At 36.6% G+C, this 15,638-nt stretch overlaps 1 protein-coding gene across 1 annotated transcript; it reads right to left on the reverse strand.

Annotated features, from left to right (window-relative positions):
- Positions 1-3,859: 3,859 nt before the first annotated feature.
- LOC104903396 (ras-related protein YPT3) lies at positions 3,860-15,023 on the reverse strand. The gene is made up of 2 exons (XM_010691422.4): positions 14,515-15,023; positions 3,860-4,589 (listed from the first exon to the last, which is right to left on the reverse strand). The coding sequence occupies exons 1-2, from the start codon at positions 14,733-14,735 to the stop codon at positions 4,157-4,159; spliced, it is 654 nt and encodes a 217-aa protein (XP_010689724.1). The 5' UTR covers positions 14,736-15,023; the 3' UTR covers positions 3,860-4,156.
- Between the last annotated feature and the right edge of the window lie 615 nt (positions 15,024-15,638).

Below are 15,638 nucleotides of genomic sequence, written 5' to 3' on the forward strand. Positions count from 1 at the left end.
TTAAGTATTTCATTGTAAACCAAACTTTATTTCTTCTTATCCTAAACTCTATATATGTATTCTTATCAATCTGAAACTCTAATTCTTTCAAAAAATTAATGACATCGCACTTAATAAGCATGACAAATGGTGTCTAATAAAGATGCCAAATGTCGCAACCTCGTGCGTTGGTTTTTGGATTCTACTTTATATATTAGATATATATGTTATGATATGATATATGATATGATAATGATAAACTTCCTCCATTATGAAATTAATGAAATACTTCTCTCTTTTATGTGAGAGTTTTTTGAGAGAAACCTTTCATTTGTTTCAGGATGAACGAAGTATTTAGATTAAATTTAGATTAGATTAATCCCTGTGTTTCATAAGTACCTAAGTCTTGTAGATATAGGGCTAAGTGGTATCTATGGCTTTAATAGTAACATGAACTTATACAAATCAGATTTTGACATGAGTAATGTTTTACAATGTCGGATGTTACACCAATTGCATTTAATTCAATAAGTAGTTATCTTATGTCGAAACTTTGACGCCATCTTGGATCTTCATTTTATGTATATAAAGGAACAAAATAGTTGTTATGATGATAATTATCCACAAACTGGATCAATAAAATGTTATTATTCGCATAATTTAGCCGCCGTGAATTGGTAATTGAGACACACCAACTACTAGGCTTGTCTAAAGCACTACTCAAATTATTGCACAATTATGGACCTACCTTAATGTTAAGAATATCTGGTCATCCTCTAGCTCATGTATACGTAAGGAATAACATAACAATATAACATGCAAGAATGATTATTATAAGAATAAAAAAAGATGGATCTCCCTTTAGTTCACTTAGCCCATTACAAAGCATAAATGAAACAATTTTCTAAAAAAACGAGACAAGTCGATAACCTAGATTACTATTGAATTTTAAAGCGGCACTCACTCCCTCTATATTTCGTTTATATTCCTTTTTCGAGAATTCTAAAGAATTATACCTTTTTGATATCAATTTATTTTAATTATTTTTTTTATTTTGAAATTAAAATTGAATCAAAGTGATTCGACGTCCACAATATAATTAAAAACTAACAAATACATATCAAAATGAAGTAAATACAATTTATATGACAAAAACACTGTCATTGAGAAAATCTAACACTTCTGAAAACTCTCGTATTTCACATTGTTGTCTAATGTAGCCTTTTACAAGTGGGTTTATCGATCTTTTGTAGTTTCGAAATAAAAATGGATTTAATTCAAGTTATTGTAAACGAAGTACTGACATTTGACTTGCAACCCCGCATAAATTTCGATCAAAAACTCAAGCTCTTGAATTACACACAAAAAAAGTCCACAAACTCTCAATGGAGAGATATAAAACCTAATATATGAGTAGAAAAACTCTATTAGCAAGATAGTGAAGTTTATTAAAAATATTAACATATAAGCTAGTAACAAAAGGGGGAAAAAAAGGAGCTTAGCACCAGCCAAAGGGTGACAGTATCCCTAGGATGAAAATTAGGGTTTTGTAGGAGAGGAAAGAGAAAAAAGGATGAGGAAGCAGTTAAAATTTAGTTCTTTTATAATCGTATTGGTTATTTAAGTTGATTTTATTGGTTGAAACATTCAGGACAATTTACCAAAAGTTTCAATTAATATTTTTTATATATTTTATATTAAAAAAGAAAAGGATTTTTTCTGCTTTATACCTTTGTGTTTTCTCGAATTCTACTTTGTACTACAACCGTTTCCAAATTCCACAAAATATCCTCATACATGTTTCTAAGAGCACCTCCAATGGCAAAAAAAACCCTCCCCATATGGACTCTCTCTCCTCAAATGGGGCTCCACATGAGTGGGGTTGGTTCCCCATTTAATGAGGATGCTCAAGTTTTAGGGGAGGTGCCCAAGTGAAGAACAAATGGGGAGCTTACACATGGCGGGTGAGAGAGAAAAAAAATAGAGGTGCCCAAGTGAAGAACAAATGGGGAGCTTACACATGGCGGGTGAGAGAGAAAAAAAATATTGGTGGGGTATGGGAAAGTAGGAGAGAGAAAAGGTGGTGGGGTATAGGAAATAAGAGAGAGAAGAAAATGGGGAGGTAGATGAGTGGAGGTATGTGTTTCAAATTTGAGTAAGGTAAAATGGGGAGGTAGTGAAAAATGAGGTGGACAAATAAGGTGAGGAGAGAGAAAAAATGGGGTGCCCCATGAATGGAGGTGCTCTAATGCACAGTGTCCCTATCACTAATTATACATTATTAATTTTGTTTACTTTTTGAACTAATATAATTTGTAAATATTTCCGGTTAAACTTTGTATACTATCTTCTTTTCATTTTAAACGCAACAATTAGAGTGACACAGACTTCTAGTTGAAATTTCTTAAGGGGTGATTAGAAGAAGGGGCATGTGATTAAATTTAAGTAGAAAGAGAAAGTGGGGCCAAAAATAAAAAACAGTCAGCACCCATCACCACTTCCACACACCGCCAGGCCACTGCCAGCAACCACACTACCAAACACCGCCAACTACCAGCCGTACATCCACCCACAAACCAAGATCAACCACCACCACAACAAAACCACAATTGAAAACCACCACTCCTACCACCGTCAATCCCCCAACCCCCAACCAACACCACCGAAATCCAGAGAAGAAGACAACAAAATGATAAGAAGAAGAGAAGAAAAGAAAAAGAATTGGGCGGTAGTGCGAAGAAGAAGAGAAGAAAATCTGAAATTAAAAGAAAAAAAGTAGTGGTAGAAGATGAAAGTAGAGAAGTGAAAAGAAGAGAAAGGAAAAGCCGGAAAGACCACAGTTTTTTGGTGGTGGTAGCGGTTGCCCGGAGGTGGTGGTGGTGGCGGCGACGGCTTTGGGCTGTTAGTGGCAGCAGTTTTGGGCTAGTGGTGGAAGTTATTGGTGGTTGTGGTGGAAGTTATTGAGTGGGAATGGTGGTTGTTGAAGATTTGAAAGAGGGGTAGGTGATAGAGGAGGAGAGAAAGTACAAAGGTGGAGGAGGTGCTAGATGAGGAGAGAGAGAGGGGTAGGTTACTCTAATAAAGATTAGATTAGTTTAGTTAATAGTTGATTAGAGAATGTAACACTAGGTTTTAATTTTTAATGAGGAATATTTGGGTAATTGGGTAATTTTATGGTGATAAATCATCCCATAAATGAAAAGAAATGAATTGTTGCATTTAATTTGAAACTGACAAAAAAAAGAAATTGATGTATTTAAAACGAAACGAAGGTAATAAGTTAGATTATAGCCATAACATTACAAAAATTAAACGCAATAATGACATAATTACCGGTAGGGACATTGTACATTAGAAATTGTAAGTTTAAGGATGCTGCGTAAAATGTTAAAAAGGTTGGAGTATAACATAGAAACTGCAAAATCATTTGCTATCCAAGACAATTAGTAGTATTAAATGTAAATCATGATATGTACCACTTTCCTTCATTCCCATGAAAAATGAGAGGATATTAATACGAAAGGAGGGAGTATAATAAATTGATAATCATATCATGCGTATATTACTGCTTTGTGGCTTCCTACAAAAGATACAATAGTTCAAACTAATTTAGTTTGCCTGCAACTTTACCAAGTTTGTTGGCATAATATTACACACCTAGATTATTTTCATACACCCTGAATGAAGCAGAACAATACAATCAGTAGTTAAACGTTCATCTGCACTCAAAAATTTAGTTTGATTGTTCATCATGTCTTTTGAGTTACCTGTTTTGAGGCCAACAGTAACTTCTAGTAAAGAGATCAATTTGTTGACAAATTCATAGCAATCTATCCCAAATCACAGCAAAACAAAAACACCAGAAATTTCTGGTATGCAATGGCAGAAAGGCAGATTCAATTAACAGAGGTTACCCAGTAATCTGCTGCATCATCCAGGTGATGTTCTAATAACAATTATGAACATAAATCATAGTCCAGGCTTAAAAACAAAAAGAAATTTTTTCCAAATCACTTCTACTAAAATGTAAGCATCTAGAACATTTACTAATATATAGACATTAAAAATCCCTATTCTTTCTTTTTAATCAAGGCGGCCTGCTGAAATTCAACCAGTAAGAAATTTTTCCCAAGGGAAACAAAAAAGTATAGCAGCAAAGACTTACTAACAATAACAACTAGTTAGAGCAACATCCCATCTTCTTCCAAGCTGATCCCTCATTTTTTATGTTGATATTCTCTCCCTGGGATGGAACAACAGATGCAGAAGCATCACCAGCCTCGACAGCCTTCTTGCTCACAATACGATGAATCTGAGTGAGAACCTCCGTAAAAGCTAATTCCACATTGGTTGCCTCAAGAGCAGAAGTTTCCATGAAAAAGAGCCCCTCTTGCTCAGCAACAGCCTTTCCTTCATCAGTTGTGACAGCCACAAGATGTCGAAGATCTGACTTGTTCCCAATTAGCATGACTACAACATTTGGATCAGTGTGCTCTCTTAGCTCTCTTAGCCACCTTAAAGCGTTCTCAAAAGTAGCTTTTCGGGTGACATCATATACGAGTAAAGCACCAACAGCTCCTCGATAGTAGGCACTAGTTATGGCTCGGTACCTATTTTAAACAAAAATAAGAGTACAAGTCTGTGAATACTGTCATTAGAAAATTGGTTAACAGATAGGATTTACTCAGCAAGCAGCAAGTAAAATGACCAGCAGAGTTCCACACTTCCATTATCAATCAACCATCATCATGGCCTTATGGTAACTGAATAATAATGACATTCTGCCATCAAGGCGTGAACCAATTATTATTCCATAATCATAGCAATGATTGTTTTTGTAACCCAAAAATGATTAACCATGAAATGCAATAGGTCTCAGGGTCGACCCTCACTGTTTTGTGCTGCATTTGCTGAAGTATTGCAGATGGATAATGGAGGACCTCAATACGTATTGGATCTTCTGTTGTGGTTTATCAGTTCTTAAAATAAGGGAAATTCTACATGGTAGCCCCCAACTTTTAAGTTTTCTACATGGTTACACTTCTTACATTTTTCTAATACTTGGTAGCTCCGAACTTCTGTTAATGCAAATTCCGTAGCCCTCTTATATGAATCCCTTTAAGTTGTTAATTTTGACATTTGTTAGTCTGGCACACAAATCGAGACTTTTTCGACATCCAAAATGAGTAATCTGATCATTTTTTGACAATTCCGACCTCTCATAGATCCCTTAAGAATAGAATTGACCCCCTAAACATAGAATGAGTAGAATTTGCATGTCCATAAATTAACATAAAAAACAAAATTACCTCGATTTACGTGCATGAAAACGTCTCAGTTTGAATGCCTAGGAAAACTACTCAGTCTAGGTTTAGGGGGGCAATGTCCTTTAGGGCTTGATTTGAGGTCAAAATTGTCAAAAAATGACCAAAAATACTAGTTTTGGGAGTCGAAAAACGTCTCGATTTGCGCACCAGACTAATAAATGTTAAAAGTAACAACTTAACGGAACTCACTTAAGAGGGCTACGGAATTAATGTTAACAGAAGTTCGGGGCTACCAAGTATAAAAAAAGTTTAAGAAGTGCTACCATGTAAAAAACTTAAAAGTCGAGGGCTACCATGTAGAATTTCCTAATAAATTAACATATTATATAGCGTTAAGAAATTTAGTAGCAAGTGAATGTTAATGGGTTCAGGAATAGGTGCAGAAATGCAGTCAATTCTGAACAATTTATATGAAAGCAGCAAAAGAAAATAAAATATTCATCTCAAGTATGACGAGTTGTACACACATGGGGACAATCGATCAGCTGAAGTTGCTTCAATGATTCACAGTAGGGTCTGAGAAATTGGAAAGCATTTTAAAAAACTGAATCAGACTTTAGCATATCTTCTGAAGCAAAATATACTCTTGCACACAGTATTTCAAGACTTCAAGGCAAAACTGGAGCTTACTGTTTTATTTCTTTATCACTTTGGGCACAGAGTTGCAATTAACGTCCAGTGTTGCAAAACTAAAGCAAAGGGATACAGAAAATTAGAAATGGGAAACTAAAAAAAGCACCAGAGGATGAGGAAAATCTGTTTTTAGGATAAGGGGAAATACAAAGGGTAAGTCACCCTCTATATGAGAAACTATAGAATTCAATGGCTACTCGAGACATTTTCCCACTTTTGTCTTTGAGCATTTGTTCCCTCTTCATACTCGCTCTTTTCTTCCTTCAATCACATAGAAAGAATTGGAGAGTAAAACTCATTAACAACATCCTAAAACCCACTTAGAATTTTTTTGTTAATTATCAAGTGTTTTGGTGATACTCATCATCTCAAAACATGTAGACAGCATGTCGCCCTTCTAGATGACATTATTTTCTTAATAGACATGCGCCACAAAGATACATACTCCTCAGTCCTCTCTAACAATAAAAGCCTATTCAATTTCCACACATGTGATTACTGATTACATGATGAGTCATGTTCACCCTCAGCAAATAAGCCATTGTTTTTCGAGCTCTGAAAATTTTCCATATAAATCCCCCTTCAAATTGGCAAGGCTGAAATCCCAGCATCAACCTATTATTTCGTATCAGTTCTCATTCAAATTCTTTTCCAGCATCTTGTCTTTTGTCATGACTTGTGTCTTATAAAGTCACACCTACCATATGCTTAACTCATAGAAAGATAATTTTTCTTTTTCAAGTATCTTATTATGCTTTGTTACTCAGAAATTATAAATATATTCGGCAAATTCTAATATGAGACAGGAATATTGTTACAAGATGGAGTAAATGTCACCTATGTTACTCCGACACCTACATTTACCTCAAAAACGGGTGTCGTGTAGTGTCGTGTCCGACACGACACTTCACTTGGATACTTCATTTTAAATTAAAAACTTGTCTTTTTTCTACAAAACAGCCGAGACCGACACTTGGACACCCATATCCGAGTAAACACTTAATCCGTGTCTGTGCAACATAGAATTTCACCTCGTTATCTAGCATAAGTCACAACATCGATAACCAAAACTGCAAAAGACATCATGTTTATTGACTATTATTAGAACACCATAATGGTAATAGAAAGTCCCAGTCAATAACTAGAAAGCCCCCCACAATACGTCTTAACCTGTACACCCCATATTTCTGAGATTTCCTTAAAGCCACATTATGTGGGAAGTACATCAACATATATAGCTATTACAGTTTCTGGGACAAACCAAATCAAACATATGACGAACACAATTGGATTTAAGGAAAGTTGCCAATTACAGTAGATGTTGCAAATTATTTACCTCCCACTTCCCAACAAAAAATCAGCCACCCTTCATTCCAGGAAAGTAACAATTAGCCAAGATAAACCTAATGGAACATGCAAGGTGTACCATTTGCCTTTCAATACCAATGAACAAAGGCCACAGCCCAAGGAACATGCAGCCAATAGTTTATTTGACATGGTATAGAAACACATGCAAGCACTTGCTAAGATGCTATAACAAGAGTTGGTAGGCAAAGCATTAGACAAAGTGCTGTTAGACGATCTCTCCCAGTTTATAAAATCTCTCTTAAGTTATTTGGCTGTGAAAAATCAAGTACAGTTAATACTTATGAGGCAATGTAAAGTGATAACAGGATAAGTCCATTTATCATACAACCGCTAAATTAAACTCATCTTTCATTATTTCTCCCCCTTTACTAACAGCATAGTTGGTTGCCATAGGCATCTCAAACTACATTATGACCACTTTCTGATAGCAAAGAGACTGTCAACATCACCAACCCCTCATCTTAGATTAAATCACTCATAACAATTCACGACTAGTAGCTATTACCTATGTTACTCAGACACGGATTGAGTGTCTACTCGGATACGGGTGTCCAAGTATCCGACTTGGCTATTTTGTAGAAAAAAGTCAAGTTTTTAGTTTAGAATGAAGTATCCAAGTAAAGTGTCATCTCAGACACGACACGACACCCCGTTTTTGAGGTAAATGAAGGTGTCGGAGTAACACTGGCTATTACAATTACCTTCTCTTCTCCCTGCCTACTCTGCAATAGCCATACTGCTGATCATTTTACATTACTGCCTATTGTTGCTATATGGCAGTTTTCATGGACAAATAAAGGTTGTACCCTATCATTTGACATCTTTGACATTTCTAGCACTATGCAATTTTCATGATTCCCTTCTCCCATTTGTAGGTAAGTCATTTACCAAGAGAGTACCCAATTTGACTTTGTCATGATGGTTCATTTGCCATCGCCATCCTTTGCTTATTGTCTTACTAGACTAGTACTACAAAGTTAAGCTGTGGAGGAGCAGGCTCCATAGAAAATATATTGGTCTTTGGGTGTATTGCCCAATCTTGTTCCTTGGGTAAGTAGTGATTGCATGCACCGTGTAAAATGACCTAAATTTATTGTGTCTATCAGCATTTTTGAGAAGGCAAGACTAGGAAACTACCAACAAAGCAGTGTAATCCACATTTATTACTGGGCATTAATGTTTCAGCTATAAGACTACTGTAGTACTGCGTGAGACATCAGAACAACACCAAAGGAGTACTCAGGTATATCTGTTGCAAAACACCAAAAAAAGGTATCTCAGTTGCAAAAAAAAAAAAAAGAATGCAAATGAGCAAAAACAGGCCAACAGTTTAGTGAAGCATCTTCAAAGGTCTATCAATTGCTTTCACCCCAACAGCTCCATTGGGATTGATAGCAAGTATGGGACATAAAAGAGACCAGAAGACCGCCATCCCCAATTGAAGCTTGAGATCAGAGACATTACTATCTACCATTCAATACTGATCCCTGCCTAGTCTTCCTCTAGAGTCTAGACCTTGTCTTTCTCTTGCCACAAAGAACAATCCAAATAAATTGCGAGGACACAAGACCGTAAGTTAAATATAGTTGCAAATCAACAAGAAATGCATACATTCCGCAAGATTGCAATGCACAAATTTAGCTTAGGCCTTTACCTTCTAAAGCTTGCTTCACTAATTTTTCCAAAAATTGACAATTAACTAGAAGCTGGACAATCTCCATAAAATAAAAAAGTGATGCAGAAGGCAAAATTCAGTACAGAGTAAGAAAGGTACCAACCAAAACAGCAAAGAAAAAGATATGTGCAACAAGGGAGCCATGAGAACAAAATCAAGAAGCAACTATAACGAGATACCATGTGCTACAATTGTATATCGGAAGGCTCAGAAATCTTAATGGAATTTCGTGAGTTCTATGAGTATCTTCTGAAGATGTTAGATAGAGATACTAGCAAAAGACATAAGACAAATCATACTGCTTACTGAGTACTAGGTGTGTCAAACACCAAAGCTAAATAAGTAGGGCCTGGAATCTTGCACCAATTGAGTTTTATCTCAAAGTTATAACAAGCATTTGCATAAAAATAAGAGTTGGAAGAATCCTCATGAAGCTAAGGAAGCATTTGCATTTACAAGCTGCATACGCTGCATAATACTCAAAGTAACTCGGCATTTACTTGTCTTGAGTGTTATAAGACAACTCCACGTACTTGGGTGGTACGTACAATGTAGCGCACACCTGGCTTATCAGCTTAGCAATCACCAATGGAACATTGTAGTTCATGCCATCACTTATACCCCTACTCCTCCAAACACCCCCCCCCCTCCCCCAATACCTTGTGTTCAACAAAAAAAAAAAAAAAAAAAAGAAAAAAAAGGTCCTTTCTCCTTAAGTCGTTGGAGTCATTCTAGGTCTGCCCCTTTCTTTTACTCACAAGGACCCCTCATTAAAAGTAACTGTCATTTTTCACTCATGAAGTACGACACAGCTACAAGCCTACAACAGCAAAGACAGCTATCACCTAGTATGTATCCTATCATAGACAGCATCTAATTCTAAGGAGGTCTGCAAGTACACACTTTTACCCCTAATAAGAGCACCCACATCAGTGGAAAATGAGGTTCCCCATTTCAAAAAAAAAAAAAAGGAGAAAGAGAAGCTTCCCACCATTGTTGTATGCTTCCCATGAAAAGTGGAACACCAAAAAACACGGAGGCTTCCCATATTTGCAAAGAACCAAAACGCCCCCATGAAAAGTGGTCCTTTCTCCTTAAGTCGTTGGAGTCATTCTAGGTCTGCCCCTTTCTTTTACTCACAAGGACCCCTCATTAAAAGTAACTGTCATTTTTCACTCATGAAGTACGACACAGCTACAAGCCTACAACAGCAAAGACAGCTATCACCTAGTATGTATCCTATCATAGACAGCATCTAATTCTAAGGAGGTCTGCAAGTACACACTTTTACCCCTAATAAGAGCACCCACATCAGTGGAAAATGAGGTTCCCCATTTCAAAAAAAAAAAAAAGGAGAAAGAGAAGCTTCCCACCATTGTTGTATGCTTCCCATGAAAAGTGGAACACCAAAAAACACGGAGGCTTCCCATATTTGCAAAGAACCAAAACGCCCCCATGAAAAGTGGTCCTTTCTCCTTAAGTCGTTGGAGTCATTCTAGGTCTGCCCCTTTCTTTTACTCACAAGGACCCCTCATTAAAAGTAACTGTCATTTTTCACTCATGAAGTACGACACAGCTACAAGCCTACAACAGCAAAGACAGCTATCACCTAGTATGTATCCTATCATAGACAGCATCTAATTCTAAGGAGGTCTGCAAGTACACACTTTTACCCCTAATAAGAGCACCCACATCAGTGGAAAATGAGGTTCCCCATTTCAAAAAAAAAAAAAGGAGAAAGAGAAGCTTCCCACCATTGTTGTATGCTTCCCATGAAAAGTGGAACACCAAAAAACACGGAGGCTTCCCATATTTGCAAAGAACCAAAACGCCCCCATGTAGCTAGGCAAATGGTCCCCCCCCCCCCTTTTGTTAATATTGGTGGGATATAGAAAGTAGGAGAGAGAAAAGGTAGTAAGGTATAGATAGGTAAAGAGAGAAGGTAAATGGGGAACCTCGTGAATGTAGGTATGAACAGTGAAATGGGAAAGGTAGGTGATAAAGTTAGTGGTGTACAAATCATCATGATCCGCTCCAAATAGTATCAGACCTTTACTAAAAATTTCTGTTATAAGCCCACTCATGAGAGGCATTGACCAAAGCAGCTAAGCCATTGCTCTGGCACCTTAATTTTTCTAAATTAATTGAAACAGTGTCAAAATATTGGCACTCTATATATCTACCAGATATTTTCTTCATGCATTTGATCTTTGCAATGCCCATTAGTTGCTCTTCAAGGAATCCTTTCACAGCCCAACACATTCAAATTAATCAGAATCTGCTATACATTTGACTCTCCATTCATTCAATTTACCAAGTTCAAGTCCATTAATCATCAGTCCTGCTTTCCTTAACTTGGTTAATCAGGGCGCTCAAAGGTAACAAGGGTCTTAAAAGAGGAAATGAGGCACATGCAATTCTTCCCTAATGTCCATTTCTTGAAGCATTAGGTCAATGGATAAGTGGCTTTCCATGCTTGTTTGACAAAACTTTTGTAAAACTTATGGCATGGTTGCAGGCTTGCAACTACAATCAGCAGATCTGAAAAGGAAGAACCGGAGAAGGGCAAAAAAGGGAGAAGCCATATCCCCATTCTATCTTTTATCGGAAAGGGAAGAAGACGCCATAGTGTAAGTTCATGCAAAAATCGATATCAGATTACGAAGATCCCAATTCCATTACTCAAGGCCACCAGACTTATGATATTCTTTTTAAGACCTTAGCAAGTATTGTGATCGATGAACTCCTTGTTGCATGCATCCAAATCTTGCTCAAGAAAATGAGAGCATGACATAGTAGACTAGCCTAGGGGGCCAAGGGTACTTTTGGTAATACAGATTAGTTGTTATGTTTTACTTGGGGAGGAAGGCAGCTAGTTAGTTAGATGAGAGAGTTGGAAAATCTGATATAAATAGAGAAGAATAGGAAAGAGAAATATATGTTGAAAATATTTGAGAGTTTAGTGGCTAGTTTATGGGAGAGATACAAGCTTCTTGAAAGCTTGTTACTATCTTTATTTTGCTCTAAATTTCCACATAACAATCAAATATCAGTTTTAGTCTTCAATCTTCATCTTTAATCTGCCTCCCAACAATGTCAGTTCATTACACAGGATGAGTATCAATGTAAGCATTAACATGTAGGGGGATTTACCTATCTTATCTCCAAGCTACTAACAAGTTTAGTTATAATTCCATTACCTAAAGTGCCACTCTCCCTATATATTGATGCTTAGCAATCAACTACAACTACTAATGCTAATGGGAGATCCTTTCCTTAAACCGTTATGGAATTCACACTAGTCATAGTGGCCTATACGACTATGCTAGTTGCAAGATAATAGTAATTCTTTGAAACAGCAGTGATCACACATCTAAACCTATTCTAACATATGGTTAAGACCTAGCTGCCCTCTGCCTGTATGCAAGAAATGCGATCCCAAGTCAAGAAGTTCCAATTTCATCAACCACTCTCTGTTTCTTTCTATTAACCACAAGACTGCTTTATATTTTTTTTTAAGGCCATCAATTTGCAAGATGGTTTGCAGATTCTACATAAATCTAAGTTGCTCGGAGATGCTTTTAGACTCTTCAGAAGATCGAAAGATTCAGAGAAGGAGGTTTAGAGAGCAAAGGGTTTCAGGAAAATCAGATGAGTATTTATTTGTACAAGCTGCAAGCCTCCTTATATCTGGAGCCTTATTAGAGATGGCCTGAGGCATAGACTTAATACACCTCACCAACCTCCCTAGGACCAGAGTGGTCTGATGTAAAGCCATCAAGTTTCTGGGCCTTAGACCTAGTAGTGCCTCAAGTTCACTTTTGAAAAGTAATTGGCTTTAATTTAGAATAAGAGGCCCAAGTAGAGTGAATCTGGATTTTAATTCCTAACTCCATAGCCTTTCAAATTTGAATAATAAAATTCACATAGAATAACTAAAACTTCACCAGGAGACACAAGCATATCATGAGGACTATAGCCATTGAAGAAACAGGGATTATAGATCATCATCAACAATACATTATCAGCTAAGTCCACAAGTAGACTATATGACAAAATGATGATCACCCTGCATAATGTAAGTCTTTTGCAACTGCAAATCACCTTTCTTCCCTCAACCAGCAGCCAAGTACCTTAAACAGACGTAGGGCAGAACCCAAAACAACCAACTCCTCTTTGCAGTTACACTTATGATTAGACCATGAAGCATGTAAGCATCCAGAAATCCAACTTTTAATTAGATTTTTTCGGGAGCAAACTACCTCATAGAAAAATTGATAACACATACAAAAGACATCTACATGGCATCTATAAACTTTATCCTGTATATACTTAATACATGATATCTATTAAGCATAATGAACTCATGAAATCAAAAGCTAGTCACACCAAAAGATATAGGTGCAACTGAACACAGAGACATTTTTGCACAAAAGCTAGATGGTGGTGAATGAAGAATGTACTAAAATGTGGTTTGTTCTGGAAAGAGGAATTTTACAAGGTGGGTCGTTTGGGGGGAGGGGGGAGGGGGGGAGCTAAACTAAAGGTAGTTACTCACGTAAACTAATGGAAATAACTCATACAAATGTGTGCTGGAATCTCTCAGTCAGGACAATGACCTTGAGATAATTTCTAGATTCAAAGTCATAGCTGTGATCCTGCCACACCACATCAAATTTCTAAATGAATTTCATCTATGCATTTATAGAGGATCGTCTAACAAGGTGTCAAAATATGCCACAGAGCCCCTAAAGTAAGAGGCCCTGAAAAAAAAGAAGTTAAAAACAGTCAAGCAAAACCATCAAATTTATCTCCCCGTGTCACAATGTCGGCTTAGTGTAAATCAAACCTTTTCACTACAGAATTTGGCATGAATTATATGGTATATATCTACTAAAATTTTGTGTCATTTTTCATTTTTCCAGGCCTAACTATCAAAATTAGCACAGGGCCACCGAACATTTTAAGATGACCCTGCACTTACATAAGCGTAAATTTCCAATAATTCATCCAATATGGTGCACATCCAAGACATACTTCCAAATGGAACAACACATCTCCCTTAGCTTGCAGGTTTGAATTGCCCATAACGTGAGAATCACAACCCAAAATTCCCCTTTGTTTTAGATTCGGGGAGGGCCATGCTAATCTTCTTTAGTATATCATTGCAATTTGCAAATCTAATTGATGGTCTCCTAAGAGACATAAGACCCACCTAACTAAACCTCCTCTATGACAACCAAAACCATCACCAACATCCTTTTAAAGCAAACAATCCTTCAATCCGAAATAAACCCACAAAACAAAAGGTACAACACCTATAAATCATCAATCATAGCCTTGTAAACGCAATTTCATCAATAATTCAACCCAATAAAGAAACACCCACATCATAAAAACTAACCAAATCATTAATCCTTCGAAAACACAACTCCCAAAAACTATAACAGAACATTATCAGCAAAGATTCACCACTAAAACCCCACAAAAAAAAGAAGTCAAAAAACAACCAAATAAGAACATGATTATTACCTTTCTTGGCCAGCAGTATCCCAAATCTGAGCTTTAATGACCTTACCATCAACAGTCAAACTCCGAGTTGCAAACTCAACCCCAATAGTAGATTTAGACTCCAGATTAAACTCATTTTTTGTGAATCTCGATAGTAAATTTGACTTACCCACTCCTGAATCTCCAATTAAAACAAGTTTAAACAAGTAATCATAATCATCATCTGTTCTATACCCTGCCATTTCTGAACCTCTTTTTGAAGTTTTTTTTAGCAAATTCGACCGTTTGAGAGTGATGGATTTTGCCCAGAATTGATTGAGGAGAGAGAAGTGAGTAGTGGAATTGCTTGTTGATGGATGATTTGAGTGCTTCCCCCTTTTTTTTAACCCTTTTTTTATTATGTTTTTCTGTACTGGGCTTTTTGGTAATGGAGGTGGAGTGGAGGGTGGACTTTACTTTGATGCTTTGCTGAAATTTGAGAGAGTAATTTTGTCTGAATTTTGACTGCTTTGTCTTTGCTTTTTCTTCTTTGAGTTTTAGGCTTTTGTATATTATAGGTGATGGGTTGTTAGGTTATTTGATTAGCCAGCCCAAATTGGTGCACTGAGATGAGAATCATCGTCTTTTTTTTTTTAGAAATATCTTTAATTAAAGGTCAAACGGCATCTACAATAGGTATTAAAGAAAGAGAAAGTATTGGGTCAGACCGTCTGACGTATTGTTTACTGTCAGATGGGCTGAGCCCAATACATCTTCTATCTGCTTCACTTTTTAGGTCACATTCTCTCTCCTCTTTCTTCTTCTTCTCTGGATTTTCATATAATCCTTCAAATCTGCCATAATCATTCACTTCATCTGCCGTTTTCCTTATCTAAGTTATACATCACAAATTTTCCAAATTTGAAATCCATATTCTGCGGCACCACCAGTTCCAACCTCAATGTATGTTGCGATATATTAGGAATTTATTGTTATGATTCCCACTGTGATTGTATTCCTAGTTTTTAGGAAACTTTTCTATCTTTATTTTCTGTTCCTTATCATAAGGAACCTAGGGCTGTATATTATGGGCAACACGAATCTATCAAACACAGCACATTATTCTTCCCTTCTCAATCAAACACAGCACATTATTCTTCCCTTCT

Source organism: Beta vulgaris, chromosome 9 (assembly GCF_026745355.1).
Source record: "Beta vulgaris subsp. vulgaris cultivar EL10 chromosome 9, EL10.2, whole genome shotgun sequence".
NCBI lineage: Eukaryota > Viridiplantae > Streptophyta > Magnoliopsida > Caryophyllales > Amaranthaceae > Beta > Beta vulgaris.